Raw genomic sequence first — 27,817 nt, 5'->3', positions numbered from 1 at the left:
GAGATGAGTTTAACTTTTGGGTATAATCGATTTGGTCCGGTCCGAGGGGAGTCACGGATCAAAAATTTCAGTTCATCATTTTTGTTGGACCGAACCGTTAGCTATCGGTCCGGTCGGTCCATTCGGTTTGATTCGGTCCATGAATAATTTTTTCATTGTATATATATATGGTTAATGAAATTAAGTGATCTAATTAACATTTTATATATAGTTAATGAATATTAAATAATTTCATTGTGTATATGGTCAAAGATGATCTCTTGAATGAAAATTACATATTTAACTTATACAACTACTATATAATATAATATATTATATATGTAAAAAATATTTAAAATATATATATACACATTCGGTCAGTCTCAATCCGGTTCAGTCTAAAAAAATACACCCAAGGACCGACCAATAAAACTATCGGTTTGGTCCAGTTGGTTTTTTCGATCCGGTTCTCTTACAATTCTAGTTGAGATGACTTGAGTTGTTTTCATCTTCAAAACACAACTTGAATCTCACGGTCTGGATCCATTATTAGCCTGCCACGTGGTTAGCGATTAGTTCATTAAAAAAAATACTATAAATCCACTCAAATGTGGGAAAGAATTTCTGAATTTTATCATGAATATAAAAAACCAAACAATATTGAACGTTTTGTAGGGTCATTGATGAATCATTGGTCCTCGATTAAAAAATGCACAAAAAAGTTTTGTGTATCTTTAGCACAGGTAGAATCATTGCACCCGAGTGGTACCACAATGCAAGATAATGTATGTATTCTTTTCCTTAAATTATGCAATTCTTTAGGATTGATTTATGAACTAACAATATTTTTTCACCTTTATAGATTGATAAGGCAAAACTTATGTACAAAGAGATGGAGAATGAGAACTTCACAATGGAGCACTATTGGTGTCTTTTGAGACACCAACTGAAATGGTAGCAATACATGATGACAATGAATATGATGAGAAGACCACATGATAGACGTCCAGCCATTGAGCAGTCAAGTCTTATCGATGACTCTGTGGAGGAGAACGTGGAGGTTTTGATTGAGAGACCTCTAGGCAAAAAAATTGAGAATGAAAAAGCAAAAGCGGAAGTCCCAGGAATCTACTGATGATGATATGAATGTAGCCTTAGCTCGAATGCAAGAGGATAGACACATGTGTATGGTAGAGAGAAGAGCAACAATGATGAACGCCAGAAGGTAATTTCACTAAACAACATAACTTGAGAAGAAAAAGTTCAAGGCGAACATTATGAGCTTGGATCTTGCTGGCACGAGTGCCATGTAGCAATGCTACTTCCTTAATATTCAGAGGAAAATTTATGAGGCATTGAAGAACAATTTCAGAGGTACATCTACATCTCCATCCACACCTCATGGAGGTTTGTAACTCTTGGGTAGATTTGCAATATTAGTGATTTTAGTGGTTGCCCAGCCACATGTTATGGAGACACATGTGGCTGGGCAGCAACTATGAAATCTATTTTTGGTTTAACATTGATTTTTGGTAAATGTTTAAAACTCTGGCAGTTGGAAATAGATGATATACTGATATGGTTTGGATTTAATTTCAGATCTTATTTTGTATTTGGCTTGTGAGGCGGTTGGTGTATGGTTTGGATTTAATTTTCAAACTTGTTTTGTATTTGGATTATGGAAATATTGCTGGACAATTTGGATTTAATTTCAGATATAGTTTTGTATTTGGATTGTGGGGCTGTTGGTGTATGATTTGGATTTAATTTCCAAACTTGTTTTGTATTTGGTTTATGGGCTAATGGCGGGCCAGTTCGGATTATCTTTCAAATATTGTTTTGTATTTAGATTGTGGGGTTGTTGTTGTATGGTTTGGATACGTGTATAGGCTGGAAATCTGTGTGTAGGCTAGAGATATGTGCTTGTGCATACGTGTGTAGGCTGGAAATTTTGTTTCTATGTGCTTGTGCATATATTTAAAAAGAGTAATGTTAAAGAGAAGTCATTGTAACAGTACACACTTTGCACTCACTACATAGCTGCTTCTAGTTGATTGTTTTCAATACTCACTTGGAAAGATGTGTTGTCTAGATGATACCGCATCATGTATGTAAAATGGATGATCTCAATAGTGGCTTCTATCTATATTTATTTAATTTAAAAATGAACAATGCAGTTGGGATAAAATTTGTTGTCCAAGCTTGTGTGGAATATTTGTAAGAGAAAGTGAAAAGAATATTTCCCCTTTGAGTTAGTCATAACACAAGCAGCTCAATGTCGAGGTTGTGCATTGATATTGGTCTCAACCTCTTCCATTTATGTTAATTAATATTTAGCATTGTTAAAATAAATGTTACAAAATATGGATATTAATTAACAATGAAGTGTATTTGTAAAATATGAAAAAAAAATTATTATTAAAATATATAATATCATATTATGATTTTAGTTTTAGAATGGAAAGTCCAATGCGGACACAAATCTTTTTTTTTTTTTTTTGGGAAGAAAAACTGAATTGCATTCATATTCAATCAGAAGTCACTACATTGTACAACTTATGGTTAGAAATCAAACAATTAATCGAGTCAACCCATCTTCCATCCAATATTGTTCACTATTAATGTGTAAGAGTAATGTTATATACAATTGTAGAGTACGCAGATATCATGCAGTTATTTTGAAAAAGAATGGGTCTACTATTAAAAAATTAATTTCTTTTATGTAAATTTCGTATTTTTTTTAAATTGATTATACAATATTTATATACTCACGATTGTAATTATCATTTCTTAATATGTGATGTCATTTTTATCAAAAGATGTACCACCTCCTTTCCTTATCTGTGGACACAATTTTTTTTTTTTTTTTTGAAGATGTGTACACAAATCTTGAATAGCTTTGAGTTAAGCCAAAAAAAAAAAAAAATTATAGTTTTAGTAATTTGGGCTAATGCAAATGTTCTAAGAAAGTAGGTGGTACAACCGTACAACATACACTCCTCGCTTCTGCGCTAAGATAGAACAGCATACACTCCTCTCTTCTGCTCTAAGATTCTGCCCTATCGCTCCCGCAGAAAGGTAAAGGTAAAAAGAGCGTTTGCAACTGTGCACTGTGCATGCACTACACTCTGAGGAATCCACACACAATCAAGTGCGCGATCATGGCGTCTGCGCTCGCTCTCTTCTTCATCTTCAATCTCGCTTCGTTTCACGGTAAACAAATATTTATATTCAGTAATATACTTAACGGCGACCTTAATCGCATATCTACGACAATTTATTTTATGGCCTTTGAAGTTTCTGAAAAAAAGTGTTGATTGCCAGTACCGTTTCGCACCTAAACCTTTCGTTATCGTTTTCAGCTCTGCCCGACGTCGTTCTCGAAGACGGGTACACGGTGAGTACAGTGATCAACGGCCACAAGCTTCGCATGAATCCACACTCGGTTCTCCCTCGATCTGGTTCGTCGGACCTCATAGTGCTCGATTCTGCCAATAGTGTCTTCTACACCATATCTTTTCCCGCATCCCAAGGTGTTGAAACTGAAACCGAAAGTCTTGGGTTTAATTTTATTAGTGTTGTTATTTTATTGTATCTATTTAGCTGTGAGTATTGGTCTTATGGAGTAATTGCAGAGAGTGTGGTGAAACGTTTATCTGGAGACGGTGTTCACGAGTATTTGGACGGGAAATTGAGTTCGGCCCGGTTCAATAAGCCTCAGAGCTTTGCGATCGATCTTAAAGGGAATGTTTATGTCGCTGATATTAAGAGTAGCCGTACCATTCGAAAGATTAGCGACTCAGGTCCCATCTCTCTCCCACTCTCCATTCGCACTCATACTTAAATCGTTGTTATTGGTTGTTGTTTTGTTATTTTTGAATAATGATTTCGTAATGATTTGAAGGGATGATATAGAATGTAGCCATATAATAAGAAGTATAGAGTGGATTTATTGGGTTGTACGGCAGTCATCACCTCTGTATGTACGCGCGCCGTGTGAATCTGTATAAATAGATAGATATGCGTATGGACGTATGTTGCACTCCCTCATCCCTCAGTCCCAAACTTCTTGTCAGACTACGAGAGGTGTCCCCCCCAAAGACAAAAAAAAAAAAAATATATATATATATATATATAATCTTGTCTAATATGTATATCTCCCTTAGTTTTTGATTCTTTTGTTCTTGTTCTCGTCCACAATTCATAATTGGGACTGGCCATGGCCAGTCTTAAGGGGTAATTGCTAACAATTTTTTAATAGATCTTTCTTATATATCATCAAATTAGAATTTGGTCTCATTTAAAATTTATGGTAACTATATTTTGTTTTCCTGTTTTATTTCAGTAAGTTAAATTAGAATATAATATTCACATTAGATTATTTATCTTTTAAAGTTTGTAATTATCTGGGTGAAACATATTTAACAAAAACCCTCACATTGATTGGATGGTTGACTACGCAGTATGTAATTGCGGTACTTAAAAATTTTAGACATATAACGTTACTACTATACCTTTAACAAATTTTTAGATCATTTTTATAATTCCTATATAGATCGTTTTTGCTGTTCAACCTCTTCTCTTAATTGCAATATATGAAAAGCTTAGATGTAAAATTGCTGGTATTCATTGAAGAATGCGAATTCGAATTTTTTTTTTTCTTTCTTACTTTTTACCTTTTTTTTTTTATCAATTTGTTAAAGGTGTTCCTAAAAATTTTCAATTCAACTATTTATTCTACACCTAACCAGCCCCTCCAAACTTATAATCTTGGCTTCGTCCCTAGTTATAGGACCAATGGGCCTCCAGTGAATCCGAAAAGAAAATAGCTATATAGTATTCAAATAATTTCTTGTGTAATTGGTTGAGGTGGTTCTGGAGGGTAAAAAAAAAAGATGTAGATTGGAGCAGTAGAATACCTCCTTAAATTTCATTTTTGCATTTGCTCTTCCACTTCAAATGGAGGTTTGGGTGATTGATGGTAGGTATTATTGCACATGTTAAACATTCAATTCAAGCCATTACCTTTATGTGTATGATCGCTAAATGGCTACTCTGTACACTGTGTGCAGTGATTGGTGTTGACACACTATTCAGTAGTCATGCTCTAGGATGACACTGATGCTCTGGATGTTACAATTTTTTTGAAAGCGTTAGCAACTTAGCATGTCTCCTTATGGGCATGTGGAACTAAAAGGCTGCTTTCTTAATGACTTTGATGTTTAGGTGTGACAACAATTGCTGGAGGATATTCAGAGAAAGCAGGCTATGCAGATGGACCTGCACAGAATGCATCCTTCTCAGATGATCTTGAGATATCTTTTATTCCTGAATTATGTGCCTTGCTAATTTCAGATCATGGGAGTCAACTGGTCCGCCATATTAGTCTCAAGGCAGAGGATTGTGCTCAGGGTTCTAATGCTGGTGAGCTTTTAAGGACTATATGTTTGTACTGCAAATGTATGTGATGATTATATTGCATTTATGATCTATGTGATATTTTTTTGGGCGGGGGTACTTGTTTTGTGATGTTTATAGTTCTAGATTATTGTGGGTGTGAGGTCCCAGCACAGCAAACTCAGTTAATCTGTGGTATTGTCCATCCAGTTTGTCCCTTGTATCTACGTATTGCATTTCACTTTCATAACAGTTGGAAATTCTTTTTTTCTTCTTATTTTGAGTGCATAATATTCTAGTTAGTTTCACAATTTTGAGATCTCTCTGAGAAAGATGCAAATTTCAAAACTATTTTTGGTTGCATTTTACTTCTTTGTAAGAAGACAGTTTTTTAGTATGCAGGAGATGTGTGAAAAGCATGCAATTCTGTTGCCATTTGCCATCAGGACCAGGGTTCACTGACAACATTCCCAATTCCCTTTGTGTGTGTGTGTAACTCATGATATTTCTTAAGGGCTTTTATGGCTGCTTTGTATCCATTTTCCAGTAGCAGATTCAGCTTCCTCACTTAAAATTTGTGGTTTTGTGGGGGGGGTGGGTTAATTTCCTCTGTTTGTTCTTCATTATTGATCTCTTGGCTTCTACCCACACCACCCCCCACCCCTGAAGAAAAAAGATGCATCTGCTATTTTTTTTCCTTCTTCTTCCAGCAATGGGAGCAGTTTCAACATGGCTTCTGGGATTAGGACTTTCATGTTTACTTGGCTTAATTGTTGGGATTGCAGTTCGCCCTTATATCATTCCTAGTGTAAGTGCCTTTCGCATCTTTTTTTTTTTTAATAGTTGGCACAACAAACGATAGCTTACACCTTGTCTGACTAAACTTTGTAGACAGGAAGGCTCCAGGCCCCTCCTCTTGAGCGAGACATGGAAACATCGCCTAATCCTTCTGGGGAAACCAGTACTGATACTCTGCTTCGACATCAAAAGCGCAGCTGCTAGCTCCCCACACTATGCACTCTTGAGGAGACTCTTTTGGTTGAGCCTCTCTCACATATCTCTTATGTTTAGAATTAATAAAGTAAAACCTCTAGTCTTGCACAAGGAAACTATATCTTTGATCGATTCTGATGACACAAGTAGTTGTAAGATAACAAAGTCAGAGATGTATGATGAGCAATTGAGGGATCTGATAAATCTTGATAGAAGTCTGGAGTTGTTAAATATGGCCGACCTCAACCACGATTATGATAGCAAGGAGGGAAGTACCGTTTTGTCCAGCCGCAGTGGAAGGATCGATACTATGATACAGGATAACATCATGGGTCTTGAGCATCTGGCTAAAGAGACAACTCCAATGGACGGTTCTTTGGTGGCCGCCACTTCAGGTTTGGTTAAGCGGAAATGAAACGAATTGAAAGGCAATTTCCTTGTGATGTGGCTTCTATTTAAGTATTTAGTTCCAATGACTTGTTAATGACTATTTTCCACACTTGTCCGCACTGGATTGCTTGGCTCTATCACTCCTTTGTCTGAGGTTTGTTGGTTTTGTTGCTTGTCTTTTCATAAGAGATTTGGGTCTTGTTTGTGTGACAATGTATTCTTAGGTATCTTAAAGATGTACTCATAATTTCTTTATCAAACATCATTCAAATGCAAAACATTTTTCAAGTTTAAATCTTCAACTTTTTTATCTAATCATTATTTAATTTCTACAACTCCCAAACTTAATAAAACCCAAAAAAAAAAAAAAAACTTTTTCAAATTTCAAAAAAGTAATGTTAAATATTTAAATAATTTTTTAACTTTATAATATTCTTATTCAATTTTTTCTCCTTCTCAAAACTTAATAAAACATCTCAACTTAAATTATTTTATTACTGTTCACAAACCATTTCATTACTATTCATAAATATTATCCAAACATGTCCTAAGTGTCCAAACAGCCCTTGATCTGATTAATTTACAGTAGAGTTGCCCTACCAATTATTGACTAAATTGTGAGATGAAAATCGGCTTTTGCTGATGGATCTTTTCCAGACGAAGTTTTGCAGTTTGAACTCCTAGTTTGGAAACCCACAAGGCAAAAAAAAAAAAAGGATTAACGCTGACATCCCATATCATAACATCTCTGGCAGTCGTGCTTTTTAGATCTCTTCTGTGTCTGGGCCGACGGTTGTTTTTGTTGTGGATGGATGTGCAGCTTGCTGGGCGTTGAAAATATGAGCTGCAGCTCGAACCAGAGCAAGGGATGCGATAAGTGGGAAGCTTTAAGTGCTAAAATCTAAATTGGACAAGTCTCTGTCCTTTGGTACCGCTACAAGCATAGCACCGTTAGTAAATACACGAATAATGAGTAATGGTAGAGATATAATCAATTTTACAACATGACATTTTCATGTTCTCCTATTTGGCACATTGGCTTTCCATTTGCATTTTCTGATCGGGGAAGAAGTCAAGGAAATACACGAGAATTTTCTATAGAAGCAAATCCAAGCATTAGCTAAAAACTCATCCTTGAACAACAACAGGAGGGCCAGACGGCAGTGCTCAAACTTCAAACAGTAGCCTTGCAATATTTTTGAGCGTCTGAGATTTTTACATTTGCAAAGCTCCCAACGGACACTCCATTTTTTTTTTTTCAGAAGAAATAATTGATACCACCTATAACCTAAATATCGATGGACTAATATTCAGATGGAATGGGATCAAAACTATGAATTTGCTTATATGTTTAGCATCAATAGCCACGTCGATAGCCCGTAGAATTAATTCGAGAGTTAATATTGTGATGATCAAACATGGGATCTCCATAATTGACTGGCTTTATCACCACAGCTTCACGTTTTCCATCCTGCTCCTGAACTGCCCCAAAGACAATCTCATTGTTTTTCTCACAGCTCTGCTCATAGTAAGTGTATGGGATGGATGAATGATGCCTATGATGATGCTGCTGCTGCTGTTTCTGCTGCTGCTGGTGTTGCTGTTTCTGCTGCTGCTGCTGCTGCTGCTGTTTCTGCTGCTGCTGCTGCTGAAGATCACTATCCCACCCATTAGAGAAAACTCGACTTTGCCGCAATTGGGGCATCTTTTCTGCATCCTTGGACATGAAAGGGTAGGTTTTACGCGGAGTGGGAGTTCTGGTGTCAATTGAAGGGGGTTCATCTTCATCAGGTATTACAAAGCTCTCTTGCATGGGCCAAGCATTTGAGTGCTTTTGTTGCTGCTGTTGGCTTTGATATTGATAGGTTATTGGCTTATTTCTAAACCCCGGAAATATTCCTCCTAGAATCTCCACTATTGACACCCCTGTGTTGACAAGAAGCTTTCCAATAGATCCAAAGAAGCCTTCTTCTTGCTTCTCTGGTTCATCTTCTGTTGGGATTAATGGTGGCCTGACTGACTTTAGAGGCTTCTGATATGGACTTGGTGGAATGCTTTTCTCTGTTACATCCTGATCCTTCAAAAGCATGAGATAAAAGGTGACTGACTGTTTCATGTTGCCATAAAAGGTGCTAGGAGACTAGATTTTTGATAAGGGAATACAAGAGTATTTTGGACTTCAAAATATGTATCTACTTTACTCTCATGCTAAAGTTCTTTATGCAAAACAGTAATATGCATATCATGAAATCATGGTGTGAAACCAGTACTAAAATAAATTACTTTCCTACATCGTACCAAATAGATTTTGTTTACAAGTAACAGCTTTTTCTTTAGGTACAAGATGTAAAACTAGACTGGAAGGTATTCCTAGATAAAAAATTTCAACTTCCAAACACAGCCAAGATATCCCCACAAGTAGAGGACAGGATTAAATACTCACATTATGGATAGACACAATTGTACCCACTCTACATTGCAGCAATGCAAGCATGTAACCAAAGAAGCCAGCCCCGACAAGTATTGCAATTCCTGTAACGATTGAAAAGAGTATATTGTTCTGTAGTATAGAAAAATATTGAAGGGTGAAATTTGGATGAACTAGATTACCAAGAGGAAAACCATTTCCGTATTGATAAGCACAATCATCGAAATGGAGTTGGATCTCCCTGATAGCCTGGTTTCCTCGGTCGATGACAAGTAGGGAGCAACTGCTTCCAACATAAACCACATCAAAGTCATCAGAAAATTTTGCATCTTCACTTGGTCCATCAACATGACCCCCTCCACGGCCCCATTTTCCTCCCGCAATTGTTGTAACTCCTACAAGTAGAATTACAACAATATTTGAAATAAATATAACTTCACAACTCTTATACCAATACTATAATCATTTAACAATGATTTAATGGTAATAAGAAAAACATAAAAAAATGATTTCTACAATCAGATAAAATCCCAAGTCCTTCCGGATAGAAATTATAAAGAAAAAAAGAGACGAGGAACATTCGGTCACGAAAACTTGGTTTTGGTAATGGAAATGTCAAACAACACATGCATAGCATTTACCAGCATCACTTATCTTCCTAATAGCCATGTTCATAGTGTCTGCAATATAAACGTTTCCTCTGTCATCAACTGTGAAGCCCTTTGGCTGGTTCAACCTTGCCTCTCTTGGTCTTCCATCTACATGTCCAGAATAGCCTTCAGGTGATCCTGCAACCAGCTTTGGTCTGCTGTCTGCAGTTTCCGAATGAATTTAAAAATCATTCCAAGCACAGAAAATGTGCAGACAATAAAAAGGCCAGTTGAACATCAAATCAATTATAAGATAATGGAGTTTATGGTCATAATTATGAGATAAGCATGACATAAATCTAAAAGTGGGAAGCAATAAACATCCCAGATGGTAACTGACTTAAATAACTTTTTTGCTTTCTTTAGATGTCTGAATGATCAAATCTGAAAGAATTGTAGTACGATTCTTATAAACTTAAGGGCTCGGTTGCGTTTAGGATTTTTGTTGGGTAAGTCTAGTTTAGAAGTTATGGAACTAGAATGCTAATATAGTGGCAAATGGAACACATTCTAGGGTCTAAGTTTGTCCATTTTAGATAAGAAACTTTATAATACCCCAAATTGATGGAAGGAGGTATTCCTTTTTTCCTTAAACTAGACTCCCAGATATAAACTACTGATGGTAATATATTCCAAGAACATATACTGATACTGATATATTGTTCTGGTAGTTATAAGCCTCACGTTATTGAGTTAAAGAACATATAAATAACAAATAGTAGAAAAGTTTGAGTAAGGGTGCTATAGGAACTTTGCTATAAGGCACATTGTACCTACTGTGTTCAACAACTAACGAAAGCTAATGACCAATCATGTGTTCAACATCACAGCCGTTAACCTTGACATTCATATTTATGACGAGAGACTATAACTGAATTAATGAACGTCCGAGATCGAAAGAGGCAGAGGTTTTGTGGTTAATATTATCTAACAAATCAAACCCATTTAACTTCTCAGAATGGGTAACCATACATGCAGAAACTAGAGGGAAACCATAACAAAACAAATGAAGGATATTAATAAATGGGGGGTTGGGTGTGTGTAACTTGAGAACCTTTAATAAAGCTTTACTAGGAAAATGGCTTTGGAGATATCATTTGGAGGGGGGATCATTGTGGAAGGATATTATTGACGCTAGATATGGTATTGGCTGGGTGGTTGGTGTTCTAATGAAGTGAGAGGGGGGTATGGTGTAGGATTATGGAAGTATATAAGGAAGGGGTGGCCATGCTTTGCAAATCAAATTCGTTTTGTAGGTGGTGAGGGCAATCGAATCAGATTTTGGAGAGATGTGTGGTGTGGAGAACGGGCAGTGGAAAGGGTTTTTCCGGCTCTATACCGTATTGCAGCTAATAGGGAGGTTTTAGTGGCGGATGTGCGGTTATTTTCTCATGGTACGCACCAGTGGAATATTCTGTTTAATAGGAATTTCCATGATTGGGAATTACCTAGTGTCTCAGTTTTTTTCAGCTTATTATATTCCACGGAGATTCCTATGGCACAACGAGATAGCTTGAAGTGGAGATCTAATAATCACAAAATATGTACAGTCAAGGCGTATTATAGCATCTTGACTACACATCTTGACAATACCACATCTTGACTACACATCTTGCCTTCTAAAGTAGTTTTTTTTGTTTGGAATGCTGCTCTTGGGAAGATATTGACCACGGACAATTTGAGGAAGAGAGGTTGTGTATTAGTGGATTGGTGCTACATGTATAAAAAGAATGGAGAATCCGTGGACCATCTCTTATTACACTGCGAGGTAACAAGGGTGTTGTGGGATGAGATCTTTCAAAGAGTTGATGTTACTTGGGTTATGCCTTTGAGGGTGGATTTGTTGGGTTGTTGGACAAAGTTGCAAGGCTGTCAACAAGTGGCAACAGTGTAGAAGATGATTCCATTGTGCATTATGTGGTGTACCTGGACGGAAAGGAATGCGAGGTGCTTTGAAGATAAGGAACGCAAATTGACCGAGTTGAAGAATTTTTTTCTCCACACTCTAATGTGTTGGTTTTCCACTATTGTTTTGCATGGGGACAATATTCAGGATTTCTTGTCTTTAATTTATCATTCTTAAGAATGTATTTAGGAGCACTTATGTATACTTCCTGTGTACAAGGGCTATACCTTTTTCATTCATATATATAATATCTATCTTTTACTGATAAAAATAAATAAAAACAAAACAAAAATTTAGAACAAAACAGAAACGAATTCACCAAAACAAGATGAACCATCAACCAACAAAATTTTCAAGCCATTACAGAAGCACCTACTTACATAGAGAAAGAGAGGCAGATATTCTGTAGATATTACTATTGGCAGAATCCAGAATCAAAAGTTCTCCACTAGGCAACACCTCAACAGTGTAAGGCTCAATTCCAAGCTTGCTTCCGTCAAACACCGTCTCCACGGTATACCCACTCTCGAACTTCACCATCGGACGACCAGAAATCGCTGCACACACAAATCCCATGGTCACCCACCATTTCAGATAACATATCCTGATCTCCATAAACTCCTTCATCAAAAACAAAAACTAGAACAGAAAGCAAAGGAAATGTTGCTACTTCCAGAGATCTATACCTGTTTTGGTTGTTGCTTTGAGTGACCACAACCATTTCAAAAAGACAGACACCGCATTTGAGAAAAACCCACTAATAATCTCTGCTTCAAGAAAAAAGATGCATAGAAAACTCAGATCAAATAAAAGGCAAGCACTTGAGCTCACGTACACAGAGAAACGCACATAGAGAATGGCTCACTCACTTGCAGGAGAAGAAGTACTAGCTGATGAGACACCTCCAAACAGAACCAAAAGAGTAATACTCAAAATCAACACATTCTTGCCCATTGCTTCTTCTCAAAACGAACCCCAAGAACAGCTCAGACCTGCAGGATTAAAGCTTTCAGCATTACCAGAAACGCTAGTTCCATGAGCAGAACTGGGTGAGACGCTCTAGAGCGTGGATGTGGTTTTGAGTTTGCAGCGAAGGGCAATGCGTTTAAGGGTGTGAGAGAGTGGAAGATGGCGAGGATGAAAGAGACAAGGGAAAAAAGAGAGAGGAAAAGGAAGGTGAAAAGCAAATAGTGTTCAGTGCCTCGGTGGGGACAGCGGTAGCGAGCGAGAGAGTGAGTGTGAGAGAATCATATGATGTGATTAATGATATTAATGATGTTGTTGAATTTGTGTAATACAATTCAAAATTGTCAATTATATATTACTGATTCACACAGCCAACACCATCACATTATTCTCTACCTAAATTCTCTCTCTGGCTTTCAAAGTCCAGACACAAAGACTGCCCTTTTTACTCGGTAGACTAGATTCACCTCCATCCTTCATTTATTGCCACTCATGTTAAAATTGAAAATGCTTAGAGCTTAAGGGGATATGATAGAGCTAATGATTTCGTGTCACATTTGAACCTTGATAGATACATAAAAAAACTTATTGTTTATGTATTGTTCATATAACCGTTACATAAATAATGATTTTAACCAGTGGCAGATCTACATATGGCTTGAGGGGGCACGGCCCTCCAAAATTTTTTCAAAATTCAAAATAGCCCCTAAATTTTATTCACAATTCCTTATATATAGAAATTGGCCCTCCCAAAAAGATTTATAATTTTCTTATTCCCATATGCTTTCTAAAATTTTGTAAAATTTCAATATACATAGAAATGTCTCTCTATAATTTTTTTTCCTATAACCCCTAGATTTTGTATAACTTCTATATATTATCTATTTTTAAGGATGTGATCACACTAAAATTAAATTAAAACTAAGATTAGGAGAAATAATAAACTATTAACATTGACCTCAAAGTTCTTTATTAGACGATATTAAGTTTCTTAATATAGAATCCAACGTGAAAATACCAAAAAAACCATTTAAGATTGATGATTTATATGAAAAATAGTGGAGATGATTTATCCTCTAAACTTCATTGAGCAATGAAAATTTTATTTAAGGTTTCAGTTGTAATATTTTATACTTAATGTGACACCAAAATAGATAGATTTTAAATGAAATTTGATAAACTAGCTTAGATATTAGAATGAAAGATAACATTCTTGTTAGGGACTAAATTGACTGAGTCAAATCCTTTGGAAACCTATCACTAACAAACCTATCACTAAGGAAAGAGATAACGCCATGAGATAAGGGAGGAAAGAGATAAAGTAAAGAAGTTGGCTTAGACTCCTAAAAAGAAAATATATCATAAGTCAAGTTGGACTCTATCACTACAAGGAAATAACCTCTATATAAGGAGTAGCTCCCCCACAAATCTGAGGGGGGTTCTCGACAGGCTCTCTCCAAGCACTCTCCACAACTCTTCTGAGACTAAATTCACTCGTTGTATTGAACAATATGTGAGGCTATAAGATATTGTAAAATCATCACTTGTTAAAGTAGATTTTGTCCCCAACAACTTGTGGACGTAAGCTTTTATGCCGAACCACGAAAATTCATGTGTCTTCCTTTATTTACTTTTATTTGCTTATTTATTATTTACTTTATGGATGAACACAAAAAGTACCGTATCGAAACTCGAATCACTAACGTGAGTCGGGGATAACTCTTTCTTCCTTTCCGAACTGTTGTGTAATTTTTGGCATTAACAATTCTAAAAGATCACTTGATAGTTTATATGAAGAAAAGAATTTCTAAATATTTCATATTTACAAAATAATAATGGATGAATATTAGTGTATGAAATATTGTTATAAAAAATTTGAAACAGATATTAAGTTGTTTTTTTTTTAATGTTATTTCTATGTTATTTGGCAAATTATCAAGAATTAATTTTATATATGTTTTATGATTTTGTAATATTTTTTTATCTTACATAAGCATCTCGTGCGATAGAAAAGTTGGCCCCTCTAAGAAAAATTGATGGTTCTGCCACTAATTTTAACTCTACACTAACCATTTCATTTATCTAAATATACATGTTGCTCGGCTCATTACAAAATTATTTAATGCCCCTTAAAATAAGAAAAGAAAATTGCTACAGTCACATCGAGATCCCACAAAAATAAACTCACAAACTGATATGATTTCATATGATATGTTATATATTCTCTACAATAAAAATAACTTTACGTACAATCTAACGTATTATATCAAAGTATATCAGTTTGTGAGATCTCTTTATAACTAAAGTATTTTTTTGAAAAGAAAAAAGTTGACATATTTTCATGCAAAACTTGTAAGATTGCCGTTGAGGTAGAAGTGATTTTTCTCAATTGGCCGATACAATTAAATGGTTGAGCTTTGAAAAGTGATAGAGATGTCTTTCAGACTCTATATTGTTAAAGGATAGTGATACTATGCCGCTCAGGGCGGCTCAATATATTTTGTAGCTTAAGGTGACTATTAAGTACATGAGGTTTTAATTTAAAAATGATAATAATAGTTAAATATTAAAGAATAAAATTTTATTGAAAATTTCTTTGATGCAAAAACAAATATTAATATTGTTTTGATTAATAATATGTATAAATACTATAACAATTTGCAAGATAATCTAATTTTTCTGTAATTAGAGTATTATCACTTATCCATATATATACTTCTTTTAATACTTCATTTTGAAAACAAATAAGGCCATCGATATCAAAATAAACATCATATTTTATAAAATATTCAAGAGTAATATATCATCATTTTGCTACTTCTATTCCAATTTCACTATTGTCGGAAAAATTTTCTACATTTTGAGTAAGATTTTTTTAGTAAAACTTCTATATTTACTTTTTTTTTTTTTTTTTTTTACCAAATTTTACCATTTAAGATTGATTTTATTTTAGGCAAAAAATTTCCATCTTTTATGCTAACTAAGATTTTTTCTATAATTTATTTTTTAGGGTCATAATATATATATATTTTTTTTCCTTTCGGGGCCTTAGGTGGTGGCCTTAGTTGCCTATCCCTTGAGTCGGCCTGATGCTGCCCAACTTTGACCATTGCGTGTCTTTAGTGTAAATTGTACTTTTTTATTTTTTTTATTTTTTCTTTACAACATTTTTTAAACATATTTAAACATTTTTAAAAAATAAACATAATATCAATACACTAATAATCACTTACTTAATCATTAAGAAAAAAAATTAAAAAAATAGATAAAATACATGAGTGGTCAAATTGATAGAGCAAACTGAAGCGGCATAGTATTATTTTCCATCATTAAATGTTATTTGTGTAACTCTACATTAATAATTAGTATTGTATCTATCTCATATGTCCAATTCTATCGAATAATTAGAAGGATTGAAGTTGGGAGCACTCGACTAAATATGACAGGAAAACTATATTTTACATTTTCGAATAGTGTATTTGCTGTAAAATGTTAATTAGTTATTAAGATTTTGTGTTAAAGATGGGCAGAAAAATGTAAAAATGACAATAAACATTCCCAATAAAATCAATTGGCACGATTTTAACTCATGCCCTAAAATTATTCAAAAGACAAAACAACTAATAATTATACGAGAAAGAGAGAGTTGGTAATATGATATAGATAAAAGATTCTATCGAAAAAAATAATATTAATAATATTAATTATATGACATAATTACTGATTTTATTTTTATTTTTTAAGAATGTTTAAAAAATAAAAAAAATAAAAATAACTCATTTGTACTAGTGTACACATTTGGTAGTCACCCTAGCATTGTTTTTTAATTTATAAAGATTTTGCTATTTATCATCCTCGTACGTCACACATCACAATTATTTTTATTTTTTTATTTTTATTTTATTTTTCTTAAACTAATTGAATTCTTTTACTTATTATCTATATATTACATATTTAGTAAGAGAAAAAAAAATTAAAAATTAAAAAATTATGTGTGGTGTGGAGAAATGATAAATAAGATTTTTTAATTATAATATTTAAAATTTATCTTTTAAATTAAATTATGCTAGATGTATAATGGAGTAAATAATTTTAAATAAAATTTTATAAATATCGGTAAAACAAATGATTTTGATTGATAAAGGGGAAGTTGAAGTAAGTGAGGCAGCTGCCCGTCGTGTCGTGGAGGGATGAGTTTGGGGGGGGGGGGGGGGGGGGGGGAACAGGCCAAGAGTATGCCGTCCCACTCATACAGCAGAGCGTATCGCCCATGGTTTTTATTTTATTTTTATATTTTTTTAATATATTTAAATATTTTTAAAAAATAAAAAATATATATTAATATATTTAAAACTATCCTTTAAAATGATGTTTTCTCTCGTTTAATAATGTGTTTATACATCCAGTCTCCACTCGAATACTAAATAAAATTTTCTTTTAAAATTATTTATTTAATTACTAATTAAAAAATAAAAATTTTGATCAAATCAAATGGAGCGGGATTAAAGTGGAGAGGCAATGTATGTTTTATTTACAGGCCAATCATATGATTTGAATGATGGTGACGTGGCAAGGTCAGTTCCACACCCCACAGAAAGTCGGCTGGAAATTAATTCATAAACCGTCCCATGTGATATGAAACAGTGGCAACAAAGAATGTGAATGACTCCTGCATTTTGACTTGCCCATCCTCTTGCGCATCCTCGGCTCGAAATTCGAGAATTTCAATCATAGCCAGCTGGAAATAAGTATTTATTATTATTATTATTTTTTTATAATAGAATTTTAAAAAAATATTTATAACCGTCAATTATATATAATCGTTTTAAAAAAACAAAAAATATAAGACTCATATAAAAATAATTAATTTTTTAATAGTGAACTCTATTCTTTTTTAAAGTAATTATATGGCATCTATTCACTTCATAGTTATATGTAGAATTACTCATAAAAATTATTTATTCAACATTATTTACTATTTAGTTAACTAAAGCGCTTTTAAGATTAATTATGGTAATTTTAAAAAATGTAGCTTTTAAAAAAAATAAACTTTTAGATTTTTTAAGTATTTATTATACTCTTTATAAATTTATTAAACATATCAGCTTTTTTAAAGAGCTATTTTTAAACTTCCAAACTCCCAAATAGGCACTCAATCTTGATAATATTAAATTTGTTTTAACCTACATAATGACCAAAGCGAATTGAAATTTGTCAAATTGGCATTGAACCAAGCAAAAATCATTGTCAAAAAGGCTTAAATCACTATACATTGCAGCCGACATCTATTGGCAAGGCACCATCCTTGATTAAATATATTAATTCTAGTTTCAAAGAAACTTCCTGAAAGCTATAATATTTCTCTCACGTTATGCTTGATTTCTTTAAATATTTTAGCCATAATGTAAGTATATAAAAATAAATTTATAAAATAACGTGTTTTGATATGTATGTCAGATTATAAAATTAAAACTGTACCTTTTTGTTTGTTTTGGTGTGTGCTTTTGAGATTCTGAAAAAGAACCTTTGTAAGTAGTAGTGGTACCGTATGAGTCAGTCTCCTTTTTCTTTTTATGGGATTCCTTACCTCGCATCCTGTCTCCCATCCACTTCTAAACAGGTTTTAATATGAGTATAAAGCATTAGCATCCCGCTCCCCAAAGTTTAACTATTTTCCATCATTTTTACCGATATTCAAAGGGCAATATATCTCTCTCTCATTTATATATTTTTTGGAGAGTAGGAAAGAACACATTACTTTTTAGTTTTTAGTAAGAGTAGTGAAAGAAACAAAAGCAATAATTGAAGAATATAAAGCTTTTAGGGATGCTATTGAGTGTGCAAAGTTACATATTTTCACTACTTAGGATGGCTGATTGGAATACCCTTTTTATGGCTTTAGCTAAAGTTTGGCTGAAAAGCTACAAATCATGCCATATCTCCCAAATTAATTTGCAACTTTAACTGAATTGCTTCATGAAATTCGTCCTAAATGTGAATATATCTACTTTCTTAATGAATCATTATCCAAACTACCTTTTTTGGGGAAAATGGAGTGTCAGATAAGTTAGTAGCTGAAGTAGGGGTGGCAAATCATACTAAACTATACATGGCTTGACACGACACAAAAACGACCTGTTAGCCAAACTGATGCATTCAATTTGTTTTTAGCCCAGAGAAAAACTCAACCAGCTTTCAAAATTACGTAGAAGAGAGTAAGTATTAGATATTCTTTGGAGTACTGAGAATGAAAATATTACACCATCCATACTCTATGAGTACTTAATAATTTTCCAGTAAAAGAAGCTTGTGCTGATATAATCCTTGTTTTATAGTCATCTTCGATATCACAATCATAAGCCATATTCAAGAAAATAAAAATAAGGTCACAAAGAAAAAGGTAAATTAGAATTAACAAAATGTTAAGACATAAGAGACCATCATTTTCACGCCATGAATGGTTGTTTCCATGTCATTCATTCCTTTCACAAAGCGAGGGCTACTTGGATCTTAGGTTGAATGATGCAGCGTGAATCAGTTAGATCCTTTCTTCGTCTTTACAAGAAATAAAAATCAGGAAATAAAGCATCTTTTACCCACACAAGACAAAACTGAAAAGACACAAAAAGCCGTGAACTTAAAATATTTACAAGACATGCTAATTCGGTGGCACCTAATGCAGAGAACGGCAGACACAGAATATGATTGGTTTTAGCTGTTAGAAATGGACTACTGGGTATCAAGATCAAATTGAGCTCATGTATTGATTGGGACAAAAGCAGTGTACCTCCTATACATGTAACGGTGCCCGATCAATTGCAAACAGCCATTATAGACATCTGAAAATATAATCCCGAGGGCAACTGGCGTAGATACAAGATAGATGTCACCATATACAATGACAAAGTACCATCAAGTTCTCCATGATCCTGACAAGCCCACCAAATCAACTTCTAGCAAAGTGAAAAACGTGTTTGGGACATCATGAAGGATCAAAATTGCATCCCACAAGGTCCTGCTATCGTGTTAGCAAAAACTTTTTTTTTTTTTTTTTCCCGGTCATAGATGAGATCCCTCAGAGCAAAAAAAATAGATCATGTATATGGAACTTGCATATCTGTGCCAGTCACTCGGCTCTAACTCAAACAGTACTCTCAAAAGAAACCTGGATATGGGCAAGACGCCTAGGCTTTGGACTTGAAGCAGTAGCCAGTCCTTGAAGTAACTTCACAACATCGGCAGCATCATCAAGATAATACTTAGCCTTGCTGGGTTTTCGGCCAACGGTGCAAGCAAAGATCTCGGGAGCCATATGCAAGGATGGACTAGAGACTGTGCTTAATATGCTCTCAAACATGTCTTCATCGGATCTATCGTCTCCAATGCACATCACAAAATCCGGTGGCGTCCCATCATCAGCCATTCTCAATAGAACCTTTTCTGCAACTAACCCTTTGCTTACTCCCTGCACGTATCAAGACGTTAACCATCAATTTCAGCCAAGCCTGTCCAGGTTCACATGTAACAGAAAAACAAGAAAAAGGGCAGGGAGTTGGGTTTGAGGAGCAATCATACCTGGGGCTTAACTTCAACAATATGCTGGCCCCTGTTCACAACTGCTGGTTCATTAGAAAGTACACTTTCCAGGTGATCCAACAACTCCTTCGCTTGGCATGATCCAAAGTCAGGGTCTGCATCTTGATGGTGCCATACCAAAGCACTCTCTTTAATTTCTATGCTGGATCCATCCGTTGCCTCTGTATACAATCGCATCACAGGTTCCACAATATTTTTCCAATCAAGATCAGCAGCCACTGGACTGGTTTCCCACTCAGATGATCGATTCCACCTGCAACAACAAAAGAGCAAAAGAAATCTCAGATTCTATAGAAAAGAGGCCTACTGGATGTCCAAAGCTCAGTGCTAAAATACCTCAGGAAGTATCCATGTTCAGCCGCTATTCCCAGCATCTCCAGTGGAACAAACCACTCACTCAGAGAACTCCGCCCTCTCCCACTAACAATAAATACAGTGTTCTTGGGATCCTTGCACAGAACATTGAGAACAGAAATGACTTCAGGGCTGGGGGATTTAATAATAGAAGCATGTGGAACAACAGTGCCATCATAGTCCAGAAATATTGCTCTTCTGTTGGTTCTTTTATACACCGAGACAATGTGATCAATGGACAACTTCCTAAATCCAGGAGAAAGAGAAACAACTCTAAATCCCAGACCCAAGCCAATCCCCCAGCATCGCTTACTGTAATGATCCCGGCATGCTCTCTCTAAGTCCTGCATAAAGCTGCGGGCCCAGTAAGCAACATCATGAGAACTGACATACCGATAGTGTTTCTCATGCCGCAACTGCTGCTCAGAACCACGCATGGTGATGGCAGTTTCCAAGGCATCAGCCACAGCATCAATGTCCCAAGGATTAACCCTGATTGCTCCACTTAAAGAAGGCGAACAGCCTATGAACTCAGACACAACAAGCATGCTTGTTCGAGGAGAATCGGGTTTTATACCCATAGTTTCATCCATATAAGGAGTACCCTGTCTGCAAACAATATACTTGTAAGGCACCAAGTTCATACCATCCCTCACAGCATTCACAATGCAACATTCTGCCACCGCATAATAGGCAGACTTCTCAAAACGAGGAACAGGACGATCAATAATGACCACCGGTTCATAATTAGGTGAACCATACACCTCATTGATCCTCTTAGCGGTTAAGTAGGTCTCTCTCTTTGCTTCCTGGACATCTTTCCCAGATCCCCTGGCAGGATTCACTATCTGAACCAGAACGATCTTTCCCTGCAGCTCTGGCCGTTGCTGCAATAGCTGTTCCACAGCTAGAAGTTTCAGACTGATGCCTTTAAATATATCCATGTCATCAATACCAATAATCACCTTTTTGCCCTTAAACTGCTCTTGAATTTCTTTAATCTTGGCAGATGTCGAGGGAAGATTAAGCATGGATTCTAGCCGACCCATATGAACACCAACAGGAAGTATTTTAATGTAAACTGTGCGGCCAAAGTAATCTAGTCCAATGTGTCCCCGTTTTGATTCATAGTCCAGGCCCAACATTCTACTACAGCATGAGAGGAAGTGACGTGCATAATCAAATGTATGGAAACCAATTAGATCACAATTTAGCAGTCCCCTCAAAATCTCATCTCGAACTGGCAAAGTTCGGTATATCTCCGATGATGGAAATGGGCTGTGCAGAAAGAACCCAAGCTTGACTCTATTATACCGCTTCCTCAAAAATGTGGGAAGAACCATTAAATGATAATCATGAACCCAAACAGAATCATCCTCAGGATTAATTATTTCCATTACCTTGTCTGCAAATATTTTGTTTGCAGAAACATAGGCCTGCCAAAGCAAGCGGTCAAAACGATCACCATGGTCTGGGCACATGGGTAGCATATAATGAAAAAGAGGCCATAGTTGCTGCTTACAGAACCCAAGATAAAACTTTTTCTGGAGGTCGTGTGGTAGAAATGTAGGCACACAATTGAAATTCTCAAGCAGTTTTTGTGCAACCTCTTCTTGTTCATTAGCATCTATTTCAATCTTAAGGGAACCCACATAAAGTACTTCTGTTTCAGGAGAAAAACCATCCTTCAATTGTAACAAAAGTGAATCCTCATCCAAACTGAAGCACCACTTGTCCGTTTCTGCATCCCTTTTGGCATGCAAAGGTAGCATATTAGCCACTATAATTTTCCTCTCAACACAAACATCAGAATCCCCATCATTACTGCCATAACCATCCAAATCAGATATGATTCCTGGTACAGTCATGACCCGTGGAAGAACTCTGGGGGTATGAGGAACATCCAATAGGTCTCCAGAAGCCAAGTCTAAAAAGTTCACACGTGATCTTGATGCCATGAATGACAAGTGATACAACCCTTTCTAGTAAATCATACAAAAGAACACTTCCTAACAAAAATCTTTTCAGCAGAGCTATCCAAAACCCTAGAAAAAAATGGATTGCACACATCATTAAGTGATTATAATCAGAACTCTACAATCCACACAAATATTTTCATCCAAATATTTATTTTAAAAAACAATTTAGAATGTCTGTTATTCGATTGCTCGGGTGTAGTATCAAGGTGGCCATTCTCAAGAGATATTTTTCACAATTATGCCAACTACAATAAATCCAATAAAGATTTATTAATTATTAAAAAAACAAAAAATGAAAATTTCATACTTCGTATGGCTGCACATATTTACAAGCTCCTTCTGTTCAATGCAAGTTATAAAGAAGGATTGAAAAGTTATAAAAGAAGCACCATTCACTGATGCACTTCTGAAAATTACTTAAAACAAACCAGGAAAAGGATGCACTTAATTTGCTCAAAGGATAACGCGGGAAGTATCAGACAGAATTTCCATTTTGCTTCAAAAGAAGGAAAAAAGGAATTAACCAGGAAAAGGTGTTTAAACAAACTATGGACTTTCATCAGAAGTTATAAATAATCTCAAAGAGAATACAGGGTTATGTAATTTGTTTAACCAATTATCAACATCAGTCCAGTAGGAAAATGTTCAGAAAACCAAAGTAGAACTTGGGATCCCTTATATAAACTAAGGTTAGAGAGCCACCGCCAAAATCAGATGGTGCCCATGATGTGATTGTTAGACTAATCATAAATTTAATACGTGTGCCAAAGATAAAGGGTGGTGAGCAGATATGCCATGTGACGTTAAAAGAAGCGTCTAGCTCTTTTATGAGTATCATATTATGGTGATGCACAGCGAACTGCAATACACTTGGGTGATTTCCTTAACTGTGATTTTAATTCTAATCAAATTCACCTGCTTTAAACATGAGACCCCTCTTTAAATTCACTGAATTACATCTTGGTTTCCCAACCTGTTGCTTCTAAAGGCTGCCCTCTCTCGGCTGGATGTTGGTCCAGCCTCAATGGTAAACAATGTAACATCAAAGAGGATAGCAAATACTTTACCAGTGATCAAGGTGATTGAGTTGGGGTTCAGACCCATTCGATGATTTGACTTCTGTATTGTACACATTTTACAGATTAACATAAAATTCCCCAAATTAAAGGTAAAATCCAAAATTCATTGGCACGGCTGCAACAAGAGAGCTGATCCAGGTCAGAGGCCAACAACCCAGGCTCAGCCCAACCTTTTGAACCTTTGAAATTAACCCAACCCAACAGAACTAGACCTGCAGGCTGCAGCCTGTACAACTAATTCCAATCCCAGCTTGCAAAAGGAAAAAAATAATGGCTTGGGCTGGAATTGGGCAGAGCTTGGGTTAATTAGTAAAGTTGGGGTGGGTCAGGCTGATCTTCAACCGCATCAGGTTTGGGCTAACAGGGTAGTATTTAGCAAGAAAATAATTTATAACATGACTAAATCATGAACTTATCATCTCTTAATTGTCATCAAAATACATTATTTTGACAACATAAAATAGATGCAAGGAGATGAACTCAAGGACAAAATTTTAAATGTAACATTAAAAAAACCTGTCATATGAATTCTAGACTTGAATATTGGTGCTACAGGCTGGATGATGGATTGTGAAGGTTGACTTTGGTTTGCCCCGAGACCCACCCCATGACAGAAAAACCCCAACCCAAGCTAGTCCAAAGTCCAGGTTGCGCTCAGTTTGGGCTGGATTAGCGAGCACAAGTTGCAAACACCTATTTGTTTGCACCACTTTCTCAGTTCAAATTGAAACTAAGAACTTCTCAACATTTCTCGCAATACTTTTCATTAACAATTTTAACTTCATTCAGATGCAAGAATTACATCACAAGATTATCATTATTGGTACCCATAGAATTTAATTTCTATAGGAATGCTTAAAGAAATGGAAATTAGCTTATATTCTCTAGCAAGTTGAAATATGGTCCAAAACTCGAATAATTATTCAAAATGACATTGGAGAAGTGGAGTTATTACCAAAGTTTTAAATTCCATTCCGGTGACTATTCCGGTTGAGATACTGGAACGGAATATTTCAGTACCAGTCTGTTTCAGTGTACCGTTTCGGGATAGTAGTTATATGAATAAATTATATATATATAAACTATATTTTAAAATAACATTAATACATGTTTTAAATATAAATATTTAAAAAATTCAATAATACTTCTTAGTTCTCAATCCAACCATACATCTTCATCGCACACCTCATTCAAAGTCATCTATCATCACTCAAATAATTCAGGAATACAATGAAGCATGCTGAAACAATAAGCTGGAATTTCAAATGGAAATCCAACTTTACGTCTTCCTCAACACGTAGTCTCAGAAAATCTCTGGCTATCATGCATTTCATTAAAATCCAAACAGGGCTATCTATGTCAAGGATTTTACATAAAATATGAAGTATTTGCTGTTAGCATTCAATTATTTTGAGTTTTTCAATCCAAGGAAAGTTTTATTGCCGATTTGACCCCATGGGAAAGGGTGCTAAGTTGCTAAGTGCTAAGTGGCCTCGTACTGTTGGCCAGGAGATATATTCTCCACTTCTTCTAGCCTTTGCCAAACAGGAATATTTGCAGAACTTCTCCCCTACGACAAGTTGTGAAGTTCTTATAAAATGCACAACGAAATGGTTAAAAAATTTAATCTGCAAATTTATAAAAAGAATACAGTTAATCATTCGGGGAGTGAGGATTGAGGAAAAGTCAAAACAGAGGGCAAACTTATTTTTGAAGTTTTGAGAACTAGGGATTTGACTTTGTCAGGAAGGGGGATAAGTAAAAATGGACAGAAATGACAGTTTTGTCCTTCAATATACAAGATAATTACGAGAATGACATGTATACAGATTCCAGACCGACATGTTTCAGCCGAAATAACGAAATCCGGCTGGTACAGACCAAAACCGGCCAGAACGGCCGGAATTTGATCCGGTACGGAATAGATACCTAAATCGTGCCAGTTACTGTTCCAGCACGGCAAATTCCAGCCGTTCCAGCCGGAACCGAACGAAAATTAAAACCTTGGTTATTACTAATTCAGTCAACACAAAATGAATATGACCCTTCCTCTGAAAAAAAATACTGAACCCATATATTGAGAGAGAGAGAGAGAGAGAGAGAGAGAGAGAAAGAGAGAGAGAGAGAAGGATTGGTGTAAATACAATCACGATAAACTCCAAATATGGGAAACAAAGCAAAAGTAAAAGTTAAGAGATAATAACAAATACATATAAATAGCCAGTTGCGGGTTTTAAAAGCCAAATATATGAAGTTCCAATCTTTTAAAAAAAAAAAAACTTCAACATTTACTTTGGCCTGAAGCATCACAATCTCTTGTTAATATTTAAATCATGCACGAATGTACATGAGAATTAAAACTCAAAATTTATTATTTATCCTATCAAATAACAATCATCCCACTAAAACACAATATATGCCACACATAGACAAGCAAGTTTGAGTGTGTTCCAAGACATTAAGGTATATAGTTATTTTAAGCTCCCACCCCCCACAAAATAAGCAAGAACAGTTTCCATCTTTCCACATTTTCTGCAAGAGATGGTAATGATCATGAAGAAATCTCAAATGCAACTTATTTAACATTGATCTTAATATTGAACCGCTAAAAACGAACAATCTACCATGTAAAGGGGAAACGAGTCTTTGAAAACGGTCTATGGCTCCATTTACGTTTAAGGATGTCTAACCTTGATCGTGCAGGTAATAAAAATACATCCACACATGAAGGTGCCTTTTTTTTTCTTTAATTTATCAAAAAATAAAGTTTATAGGGAAAGTATTTTCCTCAGAATACGTTTTCTGGCTGCATTTAGGTTAAATGATGTCTAAGTTTGAATCTCGCACAAGAGAAATCTTTTCTAAGGTAGTAACAATACCTCCACACTGAATTTGTGAACTGCAGTTCTCTCGGAAACTTTTTCCCTCAAAACAAACGGAGCCATAACCGAGAACAGCACAAAACTCTGATGGCTCGTATATCAAAACAGTAGTACTAAACCAAAAACCCACGCAGAAGTAACACAATTCATTATTAAAGCTATCCACTACGATAAAACCTTCAAGATCTCAATGCAACAGCAAGAAAATTACGTTATTGAAAACCAAAAGATCTTACCTGAACAAATTCAAACAGATGTCCAATTTTTGAAGTCTCGACGACAAGATAAATTCCTGCCAAAACAGCCCATCTTACCACATAACCCGGCGAATCCAAACATATAAGATATAATATGTTTACATAATATATATACATACACATGTTTGTATATACATACACATAGGGATGTAAGTTTTGGAATCATAGAAAAAGGCTCTTACGCCCCGTCAGGTTGCCAGGAAACAAAATGAAGTGAGAGACTCTTTATTCTCGAACTTGTATTCTCCGATGAGACGCCAGAGATTAAAAAACGTAAATTTTCTTTCGGTATCTTCCTCTTTTTTGCAACAATTTTCTCGGCAACCGTACGGGGCGTGAAGGAAATTCAACAAAACAAAGCTCATACCAACTCAAACGTAGATCAGAGGAAAAACACGAGCTTCAACGGTCAAAAACCTGAGCCTCAGGTATCCCGCGATGGAAGAAGGTTGCGGCGGCGATAATTTCCGGCCGTAGTTTGAGAGCGGGTTTGGGAAAAGAAGAGAACTGGGGAGGGTGCGTTTGGATCGCTGGAATAATTAGCGAACGATGGAGCACCCGAAATGTGCAGAAAATGGAGATTTTTTAAATTTTCCTCAGACAGAGATTTATATATATATATATATATATATAATTATTCTCTTGGATAAGCCAGTTTTGGCTTTGGGCTTCGGATTGCCTTTCCGATTTTCAACTCTGAGGCTACGAAATTACCAGAATATCCCTCTTTGTCTTCCCGATCGTGCATTGCCATTTGTCAACCATTCTAATCGAGCATAATACAGATTGCCAAGCCTTTCTTGGCGATAGTGGTGGAGAGAAAAAGGGGATTGAGAATGGTGGATCATTTTAGCCCGGTTTGGATAACTGTTTTATCACGTCTAATCGTTATAATTTTTTTAAATTTTTATATAAAATATAATAAATAATTTAAATTTTTTAAATTTTTAAATAATAATAA

At 35.4% G+C, this 27,817-nt stretch overlaps 3 protein-coding genes and 1 long non-coding RNA gene across 13 annotated transcripts; 2 read left to right on the top strand and 2 right to left on the bottom strand.

Annotated features, from left to right (window-relative positions):
* The first annotated feature begins 1,255 nt into the window (after positions 1-1,255).
* On the top strand, positions 1,256-24,566 carry LOC121255632. Its single transcript, XR_005938818.1, has 3 exons — positions 1,256-1,792; positions 10,976-10,980; positions 24,551-24,566. It is a non-coding gene; the product is annotated as an uncharacterized LOC121255632 (long non-coding RNA).
* On the top strand, positions 2,912-6,958 carry LOC121255631. 4 transcript variants are annotated; one of them, XM_041156047.1, is made up of 6 exons: positions 2,912-3,192; positions 3,342-3,512; positions 3,615-3,782; positions 5,206-5,403; positions 6,087-6,184; positions 6,272-6,958. In XM_041156047.1, the coding sequence occupies exons 1-6, from the start codon at positions 3,096-3,098 to the stop codon at positions 6,782-6,784; spliced, it is 1,245 nt and encodes a 414-aa protein (XP_041011981.1). In that variant the 5' UTR covers positions 2,912-3,095; the 3' UTR covers positions 6,785-6,958. The 4 variants fall into 4 exon arrangements, with proteins under 4 accessions (XP_041011981.1, XP_041011983.1, XP_041011979.1 ...); XM_041156049.1 differs by having other exon boundaries at positions 2,939-3,192; positions 6,268-6,958; XM_041156045.1 differs by having other exon boundaries at positions 2,939-3,192; positions 5,206-5,439.
* LOC121255630 lies at positions 7,876-12,960 on the bottom strand. 3 transcript variants are annotated; one of them, XM_041156043.1, is made up of 8 exons: positions 12,613-12,960; positions 12,430-12,510; positions 12,124-12,300; positions 9,829-9,999; positions 9,370-9,582; positions 9,203-9,291; positions 8,399-8,836; positions 7,876-8,353 (listed from the first exon to the last, which is right to left on the bottom strand). In XM_041156043.1, the coding sequence occupies exons 1-8, from the start codon at positions 12,695-12,697 to the stop codon at positions 8,117-8,119; spliced, it is 1,491 nt and encodes a 496-aa protein (XP_041011977.1). In that variant the 5' UTR covers positions 12,698-12,960; the 3' UTR covers positions 7,876-8,116. The 3 variants fall into 3 exon arrangements, with proteins under 3 accessions (XP_041011977.1, XP_041011978.1, XP_041011976.1); XM_041156044.1 differs by having other exon boundaries at positions 8,396-8,830; XM_041156042.1 differs by having other exon boundaries at positions 8,396-8,836; positions 12,613-12,959.
* Positions 19,449-27,476, bottom strand: LOC121255628 (probable alpha,alpha-trehalose-phosphate synthase [UDP-forming] 10). 5 transcript variants are annotated; one of them, XM_041156037.1, is made up of 5 exons: positions 27,224-27,476; positions 26,836-26,891; positions 20,642-22,704; positions 20,285-20,558; positions 19,449-20,174 (listed from the first exon to the last, which is right to left on the bottom strand). In XM_041156037.1, the coding sequence occupies exons 3-5, from the start codon at positions 22,615-22,617 to the stop codon at positions 19,851-19,853; spliced, it is 2,574 nt and encodes an 857-aa protein (XP_041011971.1). In that variant the 5' UTR covers positions 22,618-22,704; positions 26,836-26,891; positions 27,224-27,476; the 3' UTR covers positions 19,449-19,850. The 5 variants fall into 5 exon arrangements, with proteins under 5 accessions (XP_041011971.1, XP_041011974.1, XP_041011972.1 ...); XM_041156040.1 differs by having other exon boundaries at positions 20,642-22,586; XM_041156038.1 differs by having other exon boundaries at positions 27,274-27,476.
* Positions 27,477-27,817: the final 341 nt, after the last annotated feature.

This window comes from Juglans microcarpa x Juglans regia, chromosome 3D (assembly GCF_004785595.1).
Source record: "Juglans microcarpa x Juglans regia isolate MS1-56 chromosome 3D, Jm3101_v1.0, whole genome shotgun sequence".
Lineage (NCBI taxonomy): Eukaryota > Viridiplantae > Streptophyta > Magnoliopsida > Fagales > Juglandaceae > Juglans > Juglans microcarpa x Juglans regia.
Note: the sequence above shows the minus strand (reverse complement) of the source record. Positions and strands in the feature narration are given on the sequence as shown.